The sequence below is a fragment of the Pyxicephalus adspersus genome, chromosome 11 (assembly GCF_032062135.1).
Source record: "Pyxicephalus adspersus chromosome 11, UCB_Pads_2.0, whole genome shotgun sequence".
Classification (NCBI taxonomy): Eukaryota; Metazoa; Chordata; class Amphibia; order Anura; family Pyxicephalidae; genus Pyxicephalus; species Pyxicephalus adspersus.
Window position 1 is genome coordinate 8,552,875 of NC_092868.1, and position 21,264 is coordinate 8,574,138.

General features: G+C 39.3%; 1 protein-coding gene across 1 annotated transcript; it reads left to right on the forward strand.

Moving 5' to 3' along the window:
• Window positions 1–7,909: 7,909 nt before the first annotated feature.
• Window positions 7,910–15,141, forward strand: LOC140341062 (ly6/PLAUR domain-containing protein 3-like). The gene is made up of 5 exons (XM_072426584.1): window positions 7,910–8,107; window positions 10,317–10,454; window positions 12,259–12,429; window positions 13,704–13,850; window positions 14,435–15,141. Exons 1-5 carry the CDS (start codon window positions 8,038–8,040, stop codon window positions 14,827–14,829), a joined length of 921 nt encoding a protein of 306 aa, XP_072282685.1. The 5' UTR covers window positions 7,910–8,037; the 3' UTR covers window positions 14,830–15,141.
• Window positions 15,142–21,264: the final 6,123 nt, after the last annotated feature.

The following is a 21,264-nucleotide window of genomic DNA, read 5'->3' on the forward strand; positions in this document are numbered from 1 at the left end:
GGTGGTTGTTACTACTATGTCTGTGATGATACCAAAAGGAAACTGCAGTGGTGCATGGAGGTTAGGTTACCTATTTGGATTTGGAACTTATGTCCCACTTTGAAAAATCCTTGGCCAAGCAGTTATTTGTTGCAAAAAGGGACAGGCGCAGGGGTGTAATGGGGCGGGCACGGGTAAGAACTCTGTGTCCTCACTTTATTTTTAGTCTTTGGTGGTCAGTGGCTCAAGAAAAGTACCCCGCTGGGGGTGCGCACTGGCCAGAGCCATGGACCATGTCTCCCTTACTGATCACAGGCTTCGGGCGGTGGGTAGGCTCAGACCTGCGATGGGAGATTGGACAGGGTCTGGTATCATGACGTCACAAATGGGGATGTGTCCTCACCTTTGAGTGACACAGGCAGGGGTGTAGTGGGGCAGGCATGTACCGTGCCCCCTTTTCTTTTTTTTGTGACTACTCCCCTAAACAGGCGATGTTGCTTCTGCAATACCTGTTCTTACCTGCCTGATCACCACCCAAATGCTCAGCATTGGATGCCAGAAAAATCAGGGAATAATGATAATAATGATTCTCAGCATCCCAACATGGCCAATCAAGATGGCCAAAGATTGCATCCCGGATGAGAAGAAAAAGGAAGATGGGAGCAACCTGCATTGGAACGGGGATAGGTATCGTGGGTTTAAGTACAAAAATGGCGCATCCAGGAGGTTGATGGTATAATTATGTGTTTTCCTTCGGGGTGAGAGGGGATGAATGTGCAGTAGTGCAAGTTTTTTGGTAAAGGTGCTCCTGGTCTTGTCCTGGATCTTATTTGAGGTTAGGTGGCCTCAAAAGGCCTTTCTATAATGTAAAAGACAATGAATCATTTTATTTTGCTAAATCAAATTCTAATACTAAAATGAAAAGAAGAAAATTCCATAACATCTCTGGACTGGTAACACAAAAATGTCCTAAAAGGTGACAAAAAAATGTTGAAGGATATAGTTGTGAAAATTGTATAAAAAAACAAAATCATCCAAGAGCATTGTGACATCTCCAATCATTTGTTCTCCCAGAGGAAGCGGCGAACACGACATACATAACGGAGAAGGTGAGCTGTGTTCTCCTATGTAATATAACATGCAGAACCATCTCTAGTACATGGTACATACACTATACAGCTTCATTACTTCTGCAAATTGCCCAGGGTAAGTGCCCCACCTTATGGTCAGTGCCCTTAACTACAGTTTTGTTCAGAAAGCATTCTTTGCAGTTTAATACCTTTGCTGTTGTTGAGAAATTACTGTCTATTTTATTATGTCCTTTCCTAAAGGAGTGGGATATCTAATATAATACTAATATTAATCATCTTTGTCATATAGAATCTCCAATGTTTGCACCATTTTACAAGTGTATGAACCAAAAAGAATATTTTATTCAAAATTTTAATACGCAACTAGCTTGAGAAACATTTCCTAATATCCCTAGATACGTTTAGTTTTTAGATCATTATAACATAGTTCAACAGCAAAATAGCTAATCCAATACTAAAACAACAATTTGCATGCATAATTCATTATTGCATTACTATCAACAAACCTATAATAACCTTGCTTCGACGCTCCCTGGGGTTGCATGATCTGTGCTGTCTTTCACGATGTTCATTATCTCCAGCGTAACGCTAAGCCTAACTTTATTTATTGAAATAAAAGTCTGCAGTGTGTATAAAAAACAATTGTTCACAAACATTTTCCCCAAAGTACTTTTTGCCATTTTATTATAGAAGGCTAAAGGTTTTACATACCAAAGGGGAAAAAAAATTGCCTGTGTATAATTAAAATGTATTGCTGTGATTTCACTTACTTAACAGTTATACTGTTCATAAGCATTTTCCCCAAATTACTTTCTCCCATTTTATTATAGAAGGCTGCACTGATGTGTTGCATGAAGTTGGCCTCAGCCTTCTTTAGTCGAAGTCAAAGACAGGTGTGCCAATGCCGCATCTTGCCATTGGATGAGTTCATGTGCTGGCACGTTTGCCCACGCATAGGATATACAAAATCAGAATTAGAGTTTAGGGAGCTTAAATTTTGAGTTCCAATCTGAAATAGAATAGTTCCAATCCAAGTTGGAATGAACACTGATCAGAGCTATCCAATCACGAATAGTTAGAGCCATCATTTTTCAAACACCCTCAAGGATTTGCATCTTCTTCTTGGATTGAGATGCCAATTTTAGCTACAGACTTTCATCTTTAGACTTGTTACAAAGTTGCAATTTTGCAGTCCGATTAATTACCCAAAAAGTATAACTTTTCTGTCTTGAGGGCACAAATTTTTTTGTAAAATGGAAATCAGGTCTTAGGCATTTGCCACCAGAACAGGAGTTCCTTTGGAAGATTTCTTTTTTTGGAATTTTCTTCACTCTTAGTCTTGATAATTGTGATCTCTGAGACAAAGAGAAAGCTTACCAGAGACAGTTGACCAATTTTGGATTTTCCCCAACTTTTAGTTATGAGGACAGTGCCTACCAAAACTATTAGGAAGGGGGGGCTGAATCTCCCAAACAAAAACAGATAGCAAAAAAGAAACGAAAAGGGATTTTCCCAAACTCTATCCAAGTTATTTCTAAAAAAAAAAATTGGTCTTAAAATACACTTAACAAACTAAAGTTACTCTAAAGGCCTTATCCCCACCACCCTGCTTTAACTAATTGCTGGCATTATAAAAAAATATATAAATTGTGGTATATTACTGGGGGTTGCTCATGGTAACGGGATGCTTACAGGGCAGATAGGAGGCAGCAGACACCAAATGTCCAAAATAACAGCAGTTTTATTTCTTTAGCCCAGTGTTACAGAACACTCTTTTACTCTACAGAAAAAAACAGTAAACAACAGTGGCCTGGCTGGGCCTCTAGCTACCTCACTGGTTGCCCTGTCTCTCTAACACTCAAGATCAACACTATTTCCCTCACAGTTCAAGTCTTGTTTGCCCTCTGGCTTTCCTGCTACTCTGTCCCCTCTCATGCAGCCTGGAACCCACTCTGGCTCCCTTCTCCTGCCTGGAACAGATTCTGGCTCCCTTCTCCTGCCTGGAACAGATTCTGGCTCCCTTCACAGCCTGGAACAGACTTTTGCTCAGCCTGGAACCCTCTGGCTGCCTTCTCAGCCTGGAACCCTCTGGCTCTTTCTCAGCCTGGAACCCTCTGGCTCTCTCTCGGCCTGGAACCCTCTGGCTGATCACTTCCCTCAACCTGAGTGCAGGTGCATAAAAACCCAAACACTGATTTGGGTTGGGCCAGGCAACCCACCCTTTCACTCCCTTGGGTGGGTCCGATTTTCCCTGGTTTCCTTCCTAAAAACCTATACAAACATAATCATACTCTCTTTTCCCTGGAGCCTCTACAACATTATCTAATATATAATACTCCCCTCAATCTGTAGTTTTGAGTCTTCCTTTGTCTACTGTTTACAGGAGAAGTTGACCTTCTTTGGGTGTCCAAGTCACTGAATACTGTGATGTGCCTATTGGCAGTCCTCGGAGGTCCAGAAGAGACATCAGCACAAGGAGACTATCAGGGGTATGCTGCACATCTTTAGCCCTGGGGTAACAAACTTTCCATGCCCAGGAATGGCTCCAGCAGGGGACTCAGATGGTGGGCCTAAGTGAGTATACCTTTACCAGGCAAGAAAAAGTGTAGGATAGGTAAGAGGGGCATGAGAGATAGAGGTGGGTCGGATATTAATATTTGCCTGGAGATAGACTTTTAGCTTGGACTGTTATCACATGTCTACAGTACATTCCAAACTCATCACAAATGACAAAACATTTTGCAATGCTAGCTCCATATTAACACCTGTTCATGAGTTGTGCAGTATTTAAATTGTATGACCTTTCTACGACTCGTCTAACCACTTGTTTTTCACTTGTTTTTCACAATAACACCCATCTATCTATGCCTATTAACATCAAAGCATCTTTCAGTTAATGAATTGAAAAAAATATGCCTGGGCTTGCTATTAGCACTGGTTATGTTGCCGCAGTAACTTCAGGCAAATAAATTAACTGACTAACCCTGACCCATTTATGTAACATCAGCCAATGTAGAGTTATTAAATCTGTGAAAAATTAGTTTTATAACAATGAGTAAAGTGAAAACAGGCTTGAAATAACTCACTGTACTTTAACTATGGAAAACTTTGGAAAGACAGGTAAGCAATTTAGGGTTGGGTGCATTGGGTTGTTCCAAAGGCCTTGTTGATAATAATGGAAAATCACAGAATCATTCAGCATGGGAGAAAAAACTTTTCTGGCTCAGATCTATAATTTATACTGTAATATACACTTTTTTTGTCTCCAAAATGGCACTTTTTTTTTTATTAGTGGCTTATAGTATTACCAGGGGGTATACCTTACCTTTACTGGTTCCTGTAATTTGGTCTCCTCTGTGCTCTTTCTCTATGAATGACAGATTTGTCTTATTTTTTTAACTCATTGTGCATAGGCGGCTTAAGACGTAATTTATATCAAAGGCTGCCGGGGGAATACATTACGTTGTCCATGGAAGGCAGAAGTTGGACCCACAGAGCTGAATTTCAGAGATTTGGGTATTTTGAATTATAATGCAACAAGGAGTTGATAGGATGCATTGACCTTCTTTTTTAACCACTGAGCTATCACCGCGTGCCAAATGTTTTGACATTTACAGCATGAAAGGGACCTACCTACCTATATAGTATTAGTATTTGCACAAGGCCACTTGTTTTTTAAGTTGTCCCATGGCTACCATGTTTAGAGGCCCCACCCCCAATCTCCCGAAAGTCTCAGCTTCCAAAGTTAGATACTTCGGAGGTCTAGAAACACCTCCTGTTGCTTTTCTACATAGACTTTGTCCTCTGACGATTTTTCTCGCTTGCTGATTTTATACTGTTCTTTGCAAGATGCTGTAACTGCTGGAACAAGCTCAAGAGTCTAAACCTGGGAACATGTATGTGTGAACCCAAGAAAAACATTTAGGATTTACCGAGAAAACTCATGAGGCCTTCCTCTAATATTGGCAACACAGAGGATTCCCAATCATTCAGAATAATCTGTTTAGACATTGTGTAGATTATATACCCAGGCCCGGGTTATATTAGGGTACACTGGAATTGGGCCACACTATACTTCCTTATGTAAAACATCAACCGCACCCAGACTGGGATAAATGGAGACTGGCCTCCAGTCTTTTAATGGAAAGCTTGTCATTTACCCTGCAAGGCCATGGACAGACTTTCCAGCAAAGGCCTAACACAACAAACTATTTTTTTTTAGAGTGGGGGGTAGGTTGACCACTGAAGATCCCAAGACAGTAAATAAAACATAAGCAAAGCCCAGGGTGATAGTTACTTTTGATTAAGATTGGGGTAGCGTGAGTTCAGAACTAGCTCCTGTGAGAAAGACAGTCATCCAGACCTAAGCTTTGCTAGGAACTCTCAGGGTAGGGGAGGAAAAAAGAAAAGGATCAATGCGGTAAAATATCTGCTTCCTCAATAGCTTTTTGCCTAGCTATTCTAAATACATAATCCTTAAATACTTTGTCACTGATTTGAAATAAGTGTGCAGATAAAGGCTTCTGATTTTCCTGACTTGCATACTTGTTCCATGTCAGTATGGAAGTCTAAGGATAAGGAAGGTCAGGCACTTAGCATTTTTAGAAGGAGATCAGAAAGGACAACTACTTTTTGCTCTCATAACAGATCTAGGTAAATATAAGCTGGAAATGAAACACATTAATTAAATAAAATTGGGTCAGAGATTATGAGATGTAACACAGACTTATAAAATCGAGTCATGTCACAGCACGTTCAGGTGGCCAGGATGTTTTTCAGACCAGAAGAACAAGGATTATAAATGGGTTCTATTGCATAGCCTTCGTAACATCCGACACAATAATGCTGAAAATATGGGTGGGTGAGTGGAAAAGGATTAATAATGAACAGGGCAGGTCTTTGAACAATGCATATAATAACAGTGACGTTAGTAAGGACACAGCAGGGAGAACATGATATCACTTAGATTCACCTTTTGCTATAAAATAGTTATCCATGATCAGGAATCGTTGCCTTGAAACTGGCTTTTGACATCTTTACTATTTCCACTTTTATACTAACATTTATCTTGGGCAACAAGTGGCCTCACTTTCCAAGTCCCATGACTGCCAACATCAGTATTTTCTAAATGGACTCAATAATACATGGTTTGAATCTTCAAATGTTCCACCACTAGGCTTTGTAGGCTTTAAATAAGGAAGCTTCACAATTGGAAAATTGTGAAAACCCTTCTAACTGCGATAAACTTTAAGCTTAAACTCCAGTCGCACGATATTTTAGCCATATGTGTGTGTTGGGGGAGATGTTGGTTTTTCTTGTGCTAAAGTCTTTGTTCCATTTTTCCCTTTGCATTGCATGTTGTTCAAACAATCCTAGGAAGCTCCCATGCCACCTTTGGACCTGCCTCGTTAATGGGTTGGGGGACAAGCAGCAACATCAACTCTATCCTCCCAGTCCCAGAGCTGACCACTAGCTAACCCTGTAATGTGTTGGTTGCCAGGAATGCCATTTGTTCCATGGCACTATCAGTCTGCATTGAATAAATTAGGTCTAGGCACACCTGATAATAAATGCTGTCCTTATAATCTTTAACCAGAGGCACAGAAAAGAAAATCAGTGGTTTACAAAACCATAACGATGTCATTGCTGTGAAATGCTCCATTTTCTTCTACAAAAGTAGTCATAATTAAAAAAAAAAAAACAAATAAATCATTAAATCCAATGACAAGTGAACTGAATACCATCGATTATCTCATGCCAATGTCAGCTTTCAAGAGGTGGGTAATGTTAGGCAGAAAGTGAACAGTCTGTTCTTGAAAAAAAAATTGGGAAAGGTGACTTTGACCAGGACAAGTTTAGGATGGCTGGACAACAGTGTCAGACCATCTCCAAACCAGCAGTTTTTATTAGGTGTTTCCAGTATAAGTTCGAACAATCAATCCTTGAAGGGATTGTGTTGGAAGAAAAAAAAATGGACAGGCGTAAAGAATCTGAGCAACATTAACAAGCTAGATGACTGGGTGAAGGCATCTCCAAAATGTAAGGTCTTGTGGAAGGTCAACTGGTGAACCAATGGCAGGGTCATGTGTGCCAAAGGCTTATTGATGCTCCTGGATAGAAAGTTAGTCCATTAGGTTTGACATGTTGTACATATTGCTGAAAATTGTAATGCTGAGCATAAAAAAGGTCAGAAAGCACAGTGCACTACAATTTGCTGTTTCTAGGGCTGCGAGATTCCAGACTATCCAAAGTTGGACCACTGTCCACCACCAAAAGCACCGGCAATGGCCATAGGAGTGTCAAAATGAATCAAAAGGCAATAGGAGAAGGTATTTGGATGTCTGGTTGACTAATCTGTTGCTAACTTCTTGGTGCCAGATACCAAATCACACCTTGTAGAGTCCATGCCATGATGGGTCAAAGCTGATTAGGGAACCTACATGACATTAGGCATTTGATTTTTTTGTTTGAGCTGATCTGGGTATATGAAGGTAGAAATTGGTAAATGGTGGAGCCCTGGGTGTCAAGCAAGTCAGGGAGTTGGAGGAAAGATGTACCACCATGGTCATGATTAATAAAGAAGATGCAAGTGTGAATGTAATAGAAAAGGTTATGGAAAAAGTTTGATTCCAAAGCCTTTCAAAGATATGTATAGGATCCTTTCACCTTCGCAATGCAATGACAGCACAGTGAAAGTCTCATAAAAATTAATTTACAGAGGCTTTGTTTAGGATTAGGGCAGTGACTGAGCTCTGTGCATACCCTGGATGACTCTTCCATTAAAAAGATGCTTCAGGGAAAGTTAGGCTGGTGTCATGCAGGTTCGACAGCTACTGATGATGTTTGCATGGGAGTTTCCTGCTAATGATCTGTGGACTGGAGCCAAACACAGTTGATTTTGGAGCATTTTGCATTTTGCAGCTCACCGGTTGGAACCAGAATCAGCCTCACAAAAAGTGAAATCGGGATGAAGTCCAGAATTTTATACATTTCTCCAGTTACAATCATTTGCATGATCTCTCTTCTGGGATTACAAGGTAACTCTTCTTTCCATGTATAAAGCAATAATGACAAGCAGGTTTATGGTATGACTATACCACTGGGGTACTGGATGTACAGCAGAAAGAGGACCTGTCCTAACAATAGATGTAAACCTTTTTTGGATTGCATTTAGCCTGCTAAAGCTCCCTGTATCATGAAGAATTTGTATTTTTTACATCCTTTTATTCGTTTTCCCTTTGATATTGCTGCCATTCTTCACCAGCCTCTTTTAGCCACTTCCTTTCTACATGGACCAGATAGTGGAGATGCCTTTGTATGTGTACCAAAGTGGAGACAATTGTCACCATATAACAGGAAGTACCAGAATGGCCCGAATTGGTATAGTATAATGCTATGAAAGCTGAAGATATATCAATGTTATATTAACAATAACATTTTTGATTTTAGTCATTGGGATTACATTATTATAAGGGATCACTTTTGTGAAAAATACTTAATTCCGATAACTGTAGACAGTCATAATAGACTTCAGTATTTAAAGTTTATAGTATTCTGACCCATGACCATTTTGGAGTGGATTTCTCCTATTTAATATAAAGTATATTTAAGAAATATATGCACTTTAGCCTATTTTATCCAAAAAATCTCAGATTGTCATATGCCATTACCTGAAATCTCTTTTAGGTTTAGAATACAATTTTAGGGTTTAATATGTAGTGTTTAAAATATATGAAGTTTAATACAGGTCCAAGTCCTTCTGGTATTGCATTGTATGTTTTTGGTGTATTTTTACTTTAAAATTGTTTAAAACATTATACTTTTATTTCTATTTGATGTGTTTTTTTTATATTTTATTATTATTATGTGTTTATAAAGCAGCGAATGTTATATTTACCAAACATTTACAGCAGGTGAATCAATCATTTTGTAATAAAACACATGGGGTAGGTAGATAAAAGGTGGGTCTATATGCACCACATGCACTGAGATCCATTATTCATAATAATGCCAATGAAAGTCAACAGTTTGAATATTTGGTGAATGTTTGGTGAATGATACAGTCATTGATTTTAAATATACTCCTGTGTACAATACTTTTTTTTATCACTTTTTATTATTTTGTTACTAGATTAGGGCTTACTTCATCCATTGGGCTGCATCACAAAATGCAAACTCCACCAATGACAAGATGAATCATCCAATAAGCCAAGTGCACAGCATACAATGTTTGGGAATTGTTGTATTTAATTATAGTACATTGTTCTATGAATCACAGTGCAATGTGGCATGTGTTAAGAAGATGCATTTTGGCTTCTATGGTGGCGTGTGGTCCCACACAGTCAAGTCACAAACTTTTATGTCCTTTTTCAAGTTCACAATGTGGTCAACTTAGTTTAGGAGGCACATTGCTTAAGAGGAACCGGGCCCAAAGTAAAACCACAGGCATGAGATGTCAGGAGAGTGGGCTGTGTTTGACAATGTCACATTATTATCTGCTTATTTTCTAAAATCATAGAGAAATCCAGTATGGTGGAGCTCCTGGCACTGTACATGTCCAGTGAAAAGTCCCAAAACTCTCTTTTTACTGTCTTATGGTCTATGGGCAGCTTTGCTTTAATGGAAACCTACTGTAAAATAAATTTGTTGCTTGCCTTTGCTGACCACTCCCAAAAGCTAACTGGTTGACGGTTTTGTTTTATTGTATTTTAGTCCTTGATCAGAACACGCACAATGGAAGGATTTCAAAGGTTAACACTGTGGCCTTTGCAGCGCTAGGTCCCAGGTTCGAACTAGGGCAGGGCACTATCTGCATGGAGTTTGCATGTTCTCCCGTGTTTTTGTGGGTTTCCTCCCACATTCCAAAAACATGCAGTTAGGTTAATTGGCTTCCCCCCAAAATTGACCTTAGACTGTATCAAAGACATATGTTTATGGTAGGGACATTAGATTGTGAGCTCTTTTGAGGAACAGCTAGTAACATGACTATGGACTTTGTGAAGTGCTGCTTATTAAAAAAAGAAATTAAACATAACTTTTTCATATATTTCCATCCTTTTTGCAATGCAGCACACCTGAATGACTTCTTGCCTTTTCTTCTCGCTCTATAAACTCTCAAATTGTACAGTAGATTATAAGAGGCTGATACCAAATCAAAGTCAGCTTCTTGCTTGCTTAAAAAATGCAATAATGATAACAGTGCTGCATTAATTTGTGTTTTCCTATATTATTGATCATATGCACCAGGTATCCAGGCTGAACCCATTGAATGCTACACCTGCAAAGATGAAGGAGATGGGGGCTGCTTACCAGACAAAGCAATGAATGTTTCCTGTCCCTTGGATCGTGACATGTGTGTGGAAACCATCATAGCCATAGTGACAAGTATGTCGAAAAAGTATATTAAAATATGGGTCTGATTTAATAAAGCTCTCCAAGACTTTAAAAGATAGACTATAATAGGAGAACCTGGTTCACCCAACAATCCTGCAATGGATTTCATTCAAAATCATTTGCTGTTAGTTAGCAAATATTTTTAATCCTGGACCAGATCCATTTCGGGTTTGGTGGATCTCCCAGATTCCCCAATGATAGCTATCTTCTGCAGTCTTTGAGATTTAATAACTCAAGCCCTGTGTTTCATCCAAAGCCACCGTTCAGCCCAGTTCACAATGCACCTGTAAAAAAAGAACCGAGAAGATGAACTGCATTTAGTCATTAGGTTTTTTGTATATTTTGGACATGTGTCACCATTGCAAAGCAGCAGAGAAGATTGTTAGAGTTGGGTGTGATCAGCTCATATGGTAATTAAATATCTCAGAACATCACTGTAAATGATACCAAACTTTTCCACAACCTCTTTATTAGCCATATTTACGTCAATCAGAGCAAACATTTAAACCAATAGCAGGTAAAGTGAACAGCATGTATTATCTGGTTACATTGACAAATGTCAAGGGGTGGGATATATCAGGCAGCACTAGAACAGCCAGTTTTTAAAGATGATGTGTTAGAAGATGGAAATAATTGGGCAAAGGTAAGGATCTGAGTGACTTTGATAAGTAGGATGGTTAGACGATGGGTCACAACACCCCTGACATGGCAGGTATTGTAGGGTGTTCCCAGTATGTAGTGGGTAATATCTACCCCAAGTGGTCCAAGGTACAATACCTGGTGAACCAGCAACAGGGTAATGGGCACCCAAGGCTAACTGATGTGTGTTGGGGGAAATTAGCCCATCTGGTATGATCTATAGAGTAACACAAAATACCGAAAAGGTAATGATGCCCATGAGAGGAAGGTGTTAGAACAACCTGTGCATTACAGCTTGAGTATTTGGGACTGTGTAGACCTAGACTTGTGTGAGTGCCCATGCTAACCCCTGTCTACTGCCAAAAGTGCCAACAATGGGCACGAGAGGGTCATAATTTGATCATGGAACACTAGAATAAGGTGGTCTGGTCTGATGAATCACATTTTCTTTTAGATTATGTGGATGACCAGGTCCATGCGTGCTTTTACCTAGGGAAGAGATAGCAGTAGGAGACACTATGCAATGAAAGCAAGCTTAAGGCTATGTACACATGTAAGATGATTCTCACTCGATACAAACGGTAAGGATTGTAAGAATAAACGGGTAAGAATCTCTTTTTCATGGATCCGACCTTGTATACAAGAGGAGAAGAGCACAAATGGGTACCACTCGCTCCTTCTCCCTCCACCCCTCTCCATATCTATCATCTATCTATCTATCTATCTATCTATCTATCTATCTATCTATCTATCTATCTATCTATCTATCTATCTATCTTTTTCATGCTGCCAGAAATGATCACAAAAGATTGTTTCCAGCTACAAATATTTGTAGGTGGGTATGCATTCTAAAGAATCTGCTAATGTCTTGGTTCCAGGTAGCATATGACACCTTCAAAGCTCTTATGTAGTCCAAGCCTCAACTGGTCAAAGTTGTTTTGGTGGTACAAGGAGGACCTACACAATATTAGACAGGTGGTTTAAAGTTTTGACATAAAGTGTCTAAATCAATCTAAATCTAATTCAATCATTAAAAGTCAGTAATAACTCATAACATGTTTCAAGGATTCCAAAAGCCATCTTGTGCTGATGGGAAAAACTAATGGTATGCCTATGTAATATAACATCATAATAATAACATTGTCTTGTTCAACAGGTCACGACAAGCACGTGGTGCTGATGAAAGGCTGTGGCTTTGGTAGTCCCGCTGTTTTGAACAAAAACATATTATCCTATGGAATATCGATATATATGCATCTTAAACAATGCAACACCAGCTTGTGCAACACCAATATGGACCTGAAAAACTACCAACTGGCTCCTGCTGGTAATTATGTTATTAAGGTTCTCCACAACATTTGTAATAAAAGTGAGCCACCCATTTATACCTAGCTCTATACCTTAAATGACTTGGGTAAAGCTAAGCAAGGACAGCTCTGCTGAATTAATTACCGTCAACCTTTTTCCACACTTTAATGTATATCTTTACAAGCTTCCTAATATTTGTATTTAAGAAGAGATGAAATTCTAGTTCAATAAAAGAGTGTTTTGGGCTTTTGCCATCCACCATTTGCCATTTTCGCTAACTTACAGCTGTATAGAAAAGTTTAAGAAGATTACAACTTCTTAACAACTGGCTCCCATATAATGTTCACCTTGCCAATCAAAGAAGTGATTGGCTAACTAAACATTGAATGGGTCTTTGTGGTTAATGTTCAATGGGCCAATCGACAATCAACAGGCGTGTTGGGCTGGATAGAGTGGATGAAGGTGAAGACCTATATCAGGTTTTTATGTATATTTTGTTTTCTTGTTGGAAACATTTTCCGTCTCTACTTGTCCTGATGATAGTAATGTAATAGGAAGTAAAAGAGAATAAAACAATGGTATACTTATCTATGGAACATGGCCTAACGTGAAATCTTCCAATAGTTACACCTTTTTTCATCGATGAATGTCCAAGAGGAGATTTGCTTTCATTTTGGAGAGCTAAGTAAACTTGAAAAAAGGCTAGCACTGGATACAAAAATGGCATTGGACATACTTTAAGGCTTTTTATGAACTTATTTTATCATTTAATTTACTATCAGTTTGATATTAGACCAAAATCAGCCTTTGTGCCAGTAAAGAGAAGGTACCCTAGGCATGGTAGAAGCTTTGGCCTTCCTCATCCAATCTATTGGCATTAATATGAGTTACAATAGATACAAAGAAGCTACCCCAATAGCATTGACATTGCCCCATCAGGTACCATCTACCTATGAATGTACCCCCTTGTGAAATGTCCTAAACATACAATGAGCTTTAGTCTCTGGCTTACATTGCCTTGTGGATGACCGATCTTTGAGACCCCATAGCATGTATATAAGCTTTTATAGCTAAAGTTATACTTATGTAATACAAAACATCTGCCTCTACAACTGTCCAATTTTTACAACTTTTTTATTAGCCAATCCTTTTAACTTGTTTGTTGGGTTACTTTGTGTGAAATCCTTCATCTTGATAAACCTGTTTACATAGTCTGTTATATATCTCACATTTGTGTTTTTGGCACTGAATCCTAAACAATTACATTGTCATGGTGTATGTTTGTCTCTGCAGATAACGAAACTCGAGTACCTAATGATGACCAATGCTACAGCTGTATCGGAAAGCCTAAAACTGAGTGTTCGCCATCCAATGCTCCCGTAATGCAATGTTTCAACACGTACAGCCACTGCTTTGATGGAAATGTCACTGTATCTATTGGTAATATATTTTATTATGGGTGATAAGTGAGTTACATAAAGCCTAACTTTAATCGAACTGTTGCCAATAATGGCTCCTACATTGGAATACTATATTGTACATGGGACTTTTAGGATTTGTTTTGTTTAGAGAATCTGACTTGGCATATATATATATATATATATATATATATATATATATATATATAGTATATATATTTTGTGGGGTGGGGGGAATATTCCCTCCATCTAGAGAAAATGATGCAAGTCACCTTCTTCGTTCTTCCTACATCCGAATGAGTGAACCCAATGGCAGCCCCAGTGGTGGCACACTGGGTAAAAAATAGCACTCCTTTGGTTGTGGAGAAGGGAAGAAAAAAACTAAATTTGAATAGGATGTGGAGCCATCAGTAAAAAAAATACGTAGGCTGCAATTGATGACTCAATTGAAACATGAAATTGAAAAATTCTAGCTGCTTGACTCTCATTCTGATTCTGAAAGGCCACCAAAATCATTGGCTACATGTATATTTTTACCTATACAAAAAACTTGTAAAACTAGATTTCTGAACTTGATAAATGATGGACTTCTTCTTTTTTGTACAGATAACGACACAATAGTCATACCAGTTAAGAGCTGTTCCATGAGATACCGTTGCAGTGTGCACAGTCTGATCTATGGAAGTGTGTCCACTGAAATAAGAGGAGCCTGTTGTTCAGAAGGGATCTGCAACAGTGACCTGTCCGACAAAACTCATTTGGCGGATCAGCCCTTTCTTGTTGTGCTGAATGATCAGAACGAGGAACAGGCCCACACAGCGCCTCCACCACAATGGATCACCGCGGTACCAGGGACAGACTCCACTCCCACAAATGGCTCCATTGCAAGGGATGGAGATAGTCCTGAATCCAGTGTCCTGACTCAGGATAGTGAAAACAATGCAGCTTGTGGACTTTCATTTTCACTTTGGCTTTTTATTTTTCTGATTACAGTTTCTTGATCAATTACAAATTGTCTGCAAATGTGTCAAGGGGAAGAGAGGGAGCTAGTGGGAACATCCCTCCTCCCTTCCCCCTTAAAATTATTCTAACTTAATTTTTTAATTCAGAGCAGGCAATGAATAGGTGACAAGACCATAGATGACAAAATACTAGAATACCCTTTTTAGTAAAAACCTAGTTGCCTGGCATTTATGTTTGTCCTTTGATTGATATGAGTTACCTGGGATGTACCTGCAGACAGTAAAAATTCTTATTTAAACACTAAGGTCAATCAGTCTATAAATACAGATGTCATTAAAATGTATCTACAAGCAATTGTCTCTCTCTTGCTGTCCTGGTGACATATCAACGGATAGAACTTCTCAAACAGCAGGGAGCAATGGTTTTTCCAATTGCAGAGTTGTAGGCCTGATTCAGCAGGGGTTCGTTGGATCTTTACAAGGAGACCACTGCTTCCACACAGGGGACAAGGGTCTATTTCTGTAGCATGCTAGCAGGGGACAAGTTCATCATATTCAACCACTAGGGAAAGAAACATACTAGAAACCAGCAAATTCCAAATAGAACCATATATACATAGGTAATCCAGAGGAAAACAAAAAAACCTTGGTTCAAAAAAATCCTTCCAGATCCCAGGCATTCGGATGTTCCCTGTATCAACATCAACTCTGTTATCTTTACTTTTAAATTTCAATACCCAGTTATATTCTGTGCTTCTAGAAAAACATCCATTCCGCCGATTCCACATTTTCACAGACCTTACAGTGAAGAATCCCTTCCTCATCCGGCGCTTAAACTTCTTTTCCTCCAGACGCAAAGAGTGCCCTCTTGTTCTTTGTAATGATCTCAAAGTGAATATTGGGGAGAGAGTTCTCTATATGGACCGTTTATATATTTATACAGGGTGATCATATCCCCCCTTATACGTCTCTTCTCAAGGGAGAATAGATTCAGTTCAGCTAATCTCTCCTCATAGCTGAGCTCCTCCATTCCTTTTATTAGTTTAGTTGGCCTTCTCTGCAGTCTCTCCAATTCCACAATGTCCTTTTTGTGAACTGGTACCCAAACCTGGACGGCATATTCCAGATGTGGTCTAACCAATGCTTTGTACAGGGGCAGTATATCAGCAATTTACATGCATGCAGTTATAGTCTTTAAATCTATAAACATATACAGAAACATTTGTGTTAATATTATGAGAGAAACCTGAGTCCAGAAATATAAAGTACCGTATTTTCAGGAGTATAAGGCGACTGGGCCTATAAGACGACCCCCCCAACTGATTGGTTAGAGTGGTCTGCCAATTAATTGGTAGACCACTCTAATCAATCAGTTGGGGGTCGTGTTATATGTCCAGTATTGTACTGTTCCTTCTGCCTGTCAGATCTCGCTATTGTGAGATCTGAGAGATTCTCTATCCAAGAACACTCGAGTCCTGCAGCTGTGCTCATCATGAATAAATACATTGTGATGATTCCCACGGCTGCATTTATTGATGAGCACAGCCACGGGACTCACACTGACAAGAGGAGTACCACAACTGCAAGCCCTCATTTAACCTCTACTGCCAGGAGGATTCCCATGGCTGCATTCATGAATGCAGCGGCGGTACTCCTCCTGTATTGATTTTCTTGATCTTCCGATGGGTCCGTGGAATTGGTTCGCCGAAATTCCGCAGACCCTTCGGAAGTTCGAGGAAATTCTCGCTCATCCCTAATCAACACATATGAACTATTGGTGTTCATGATAGCAAAGCTTTTGTAAGACCATTTTGATATTTCCATATTCTTCTTTACGTTTTTGCTGACTAATTAGAATTGATACATAGCAGTTACCATTATGCAATAAAACAGATTACAAACTTTGAGTGGAATTGTCCATGAAAAGCCGCCGGTCTTCTGCTCGGTATTCTGGTACTCCCATATGGGCTAGTAGTCCAGGGATGTTACAACAGTATATGAAGTCTCCATCTTCACTGAAATATGGTCGGAGTGTCACCTCTCTTGTCCTATAAACCGTTATTTTGACTTCCAGTTTCAGACAGTTCTTTTCTTTTAGCCTGGATGCTAAAAAGTTCAGATGTTTGTTTTGACAGACTTAGGTCACGTATTAAATCATTGCGCTCTTCTTGGGAAAACTGCTGGTTTGATGAAACACTTCCTTCATATTCACTTCCACTGCTAACTCCTGGATTACACTCCAAACCCTGTATATCCTCCATGTTTGATACAGGAATATCAGGGAGTGTACTGAACACTGGTATGGGAACATCAGCACCATGCGGCACAGGTCGTCTTGCTGATTCCAAATGAATGTGAAAAAACTTTTCACATTCAAAGCACAAAAATAACAATCATTATGATGATATTTGGGCTCTCGCCATACCATAGGTACACCAAATTTCAAACTTTTTAGTTTTCCATTTTTCCACTGACGTAGACACTCTACACAAGTTTTGCATACCATATGGGGAGCCCAATACTTATCTTAGTCCCCCAGCTTCATACCAACATATGCAAGATATGTTTGTTTCACAAATTCTGTAATGTTTCCTCTCAGTTTTTGCTGAGAATATTCACCACAAATGTAGCAAAATACATTAGGGTCACTTAAACAACTTATTCTTGAAGAACTCATATTTCTGTAAAAAAAGAGAAAATGTATGAATAAAAAGAAGGCAAATTAAAGATTCATAAAAATAATGCTACATTTATTAAAAAAATGCAAAACTTTGGTGTAAATAAAGATTGATAATAATATGCTGTGTTAAAATTTGTGGTTCATTCTGATTCCTGTATCACAAAATCTAGAGCCAATTCAATTGATGTCATTTCTGGATTCAGCAGACCTGAAATACATATAAATATATTAAAAAATCAATGGCAAGTGAAAAAATGTTTTTTGTTGAGCTGTGTAATCATTGTTCTACTAAGTAATAGTCCTGTGCTGCCCTCTACTGTCAGTTGTTTCACAAGTGAAAAGTTTATGAACCACTTTGTAAACTTACAAATGAATATATAGTAATATAACACAACCTTAAAAGATCTAACATACTGTGATTTCTAAAGAAATGTGGTCAGGTTAAAGTACATGTGTCTAAAGCTGGCCATCCCAATCTGATTGTACACTCCTCTTCAACATTCAAAATTTTACAAACATGCAAGTTACAGTATTACCAACAACTGTTTATACCAGTGTTTCTCCAGTGGTTGCTGGGGGTTCTTTGAGCAATGAGCTGTTTGTACTTCTCAGGTCAGTTAAAGTGACACCAATGATTTTTTTCGCTATCTGTGAGGGTGACATTCTTCCCAGTAACCACGAAGCTAATGTACTGTGAACTGTGAATATAAAAATTATAGCAGGGGGTTCCCCAAGACCCGAAAGGTTTTTAAAGGGTTCCCCCATGTAAAAAAGGCTGAGAAACACTGGTTTATATTGAGCCATAGAGATGCGGGGACTGATATTGTGATGATCCTTCTCGAAATACTTCCACATTTGATATTAATATATTGTTAGTGGTTTATCTTATTTTTACACCCTTTGAAGCCTCTAATCTTGGCCCCTACCCCATATAAACAATTTATGCCAACCTATACAATTCTTCATTTGCAATGCTACAGAAGACTAAACAAAGTGCTGACATACTGCCAGAGACTGCATGCATGTTACAGGAGTTGGCCAGAGACTTCAGTTATAGTACAAGCATAGTTCAAGAATTGTGACTTGCAATAGAAGACAATCAGAGACTGTGGGCATGTTACAAGAAACTGTTAAAGGCCACTGACATTGCAATCACTGAACAAACCAGTGCTCCCACAATTGTTCCCCCATTTAACAATCTTAAAAATACCTAGCTCCTTGTTTGTTATACATGCAATATTTGGTATTTGGGCAATCACTTGCAAAGCCCCCAGTCTCTATCATTCTCCTGCATAAAGCCCCCAGTCACCAACCATACCTGTGCCATGTCTGCATTATGTCCCTATTACTAGGGATATGCGAGCGAGATTTGGAAATTCAATCTCGCGGCGAATTGGGCCTTTCTCACTTACCGAACATGTAAGTGAGGACGGCCTTGTAAATCCGGCCGTCAAATTTAAATTTTTCGGGACCTGCAAGAGCAATCAGGGGAGCAGAGCTGAGAGCTCCACTCCTCTGATTTCTCTTGAAGCCCTACCAGAACTGTAGTATGTGTTCTTGGATAGAGATTCTCTATCCAAGAGAACAAGAGTTCCGCAGTTGTGCTCATGAATGAATGCAGCTGTGGGAATCATCACAGGATAATTCCCACAGCTGTACTCACATGACTCGCGGGACTCACGGAACTCACACTGACAGGAGGAGTACCACGGCTGAACTCATCAATGAATGCAGCCGTGGGAATCATCCTGTAATTTTCGCAATATCAGTTCCCTGAAATTTTGCAGACCAATCGGAAGGTCAACGAAATTTTCTCAAGACTGGCAGAGGCCTTCTCGTGCATCCCTACTCATCTCCCATTGACTTCGTGTCTAGTCTTCATCAGTCCCCTGTAGCATCGCATATGTGGACTACCATGTGTGGCCCTTTGGAAATTTTAGAAGCCACACCTGAGGTCTCCTAAATCAACTAAGTATACTGCTGCTGCCCCAGGTGGATATAGTAATTATAGTTGGGTTCTCTGAAGACCTGAAAGGTATTTCAAGGGGTCCCCCTATTCAAAAATAATGTTGAGACACCCCCCCCCCATTATATTTAGGGCATAAATAAGGAGTGGGACCACCACTATGAAGCCCATTTTATCATTGTTTGGTAGGCCTGGGTTACAAGGATTCTGACCAAGTTCCATGGTAAATGTTAAGATCAATGAGCTCAACTTGCAACCACAATTCCTCTTTCCAAATTATTTTATTCATGGTTGAAAAATGCTGACATACCTTCTGAACTCCTTGACAATAAGTCTTTTTGCAGTTTTTTTTCTATCAAACAAGATTGGCATTGTTTGGCAAAATCCTCAATTTTAGGCTTCTTTGGACCACAGCGGGTTGCTTCCAAAGTGCTAACATGTGATACCTAAGGCTAACTGGCAACTAAACTAATATGGCTCAACTTGGTGCAGAGTTGGTCCTTTTGGCACAGAAAAAAATCATCATGCCATCATACGATCGTGCCATGCTATCCACTTGCAGATGGAGCAGATCTGGACTGTGAAGGAATATTTGAACTTCTTGAAGTCTTTTGTAATTGTAATAAAGCTTTTTCCTCATGCCTTTGCATACAGTTGCTATTGTGTGTAACTTCTCTATTTGTTGGAATAATAACCACATGATTAAGCACAAGAACTGATCACATGAGCACAGACTTTTATAAACTTTTATAAACTTTGTGCCAACTGTTTGGGGAAGGGCCTTTTCCGTTCCAGCATGACTTTGCCCCTGTGCACAAAGTCCGCTCGATAAAGACATAGTTTGATGAGTACAATGTGGAGGAATTCTAGTATTCTGCATGGAGCCCTGACCTCAAATTTATTCAAAACCCTTGGGATGAATGCCAGCCAGATCGACTAGTACAATAATAGTATATGGGGCTATTTTAACTGTATGGGCACGATTTCCACAGACACTCTAAAATCTTGTTCTAAAAATATAAAGGTGGCTTTGGCTACAAAGGGATGGGATGGGCATCTCTATAATTATGTCCATGGTTTTAGAGATAGATACCTCACAATTTAATACAAGTGTGATATTCAGGTTTTTACAAACTTTTTGCAACAGTGCTTGTATACCAGCTTATCGTATATGTCACCATTGCCTGCATATATCACCAAGCTCCCTGCAGCAATATAGGTTTACTTGGATATTGACCCACCTGGTCCTCCAGCAAAACTACAGGGCTCCCCCCAGCACCTTTTTCTTGCAACCCTAAAGGGAAATAATGTTGAATGTCCTGCTGTTGTGATTCGCTGCCTTCTGTACACCCAGTGCTCATCAGGAAATGCAAAATTAGTTGTATTTTTTAGATGCAGTTGACCCAATTGATCCAAGAACATTGTGCACTCAATTTGGTCCCATCTGCTGCCTGTTCAGACCTGTGATTAGAGTGGTCGAAGGAAGTCTTCTAAAACCAATTTTCTTTGCAACTCCAAGATGTAATGTGACAAAGCCAGGAGCCATGAGGCCAAAAAGAAGCAGATGCTGGAAAATGTAAAAAGGCATATCACAATAATGTCCTTTAAAACCAACGGTCTATGAATGCAGCACTATGGCACACTAATACTATAATACCATAAACATAAAAATACCAGGGGGGCAAAATCCATCTCTACTATAAAGCCCCAATTGGCTGTTTGCCATCCCCAACCAAATATTCCCTGTCTTCCTCTACATTGAACTGTATTCCATATATAAATATATTTTCCCAAACTGGTTGAAAAGAACAATCCACCACTCACAGAA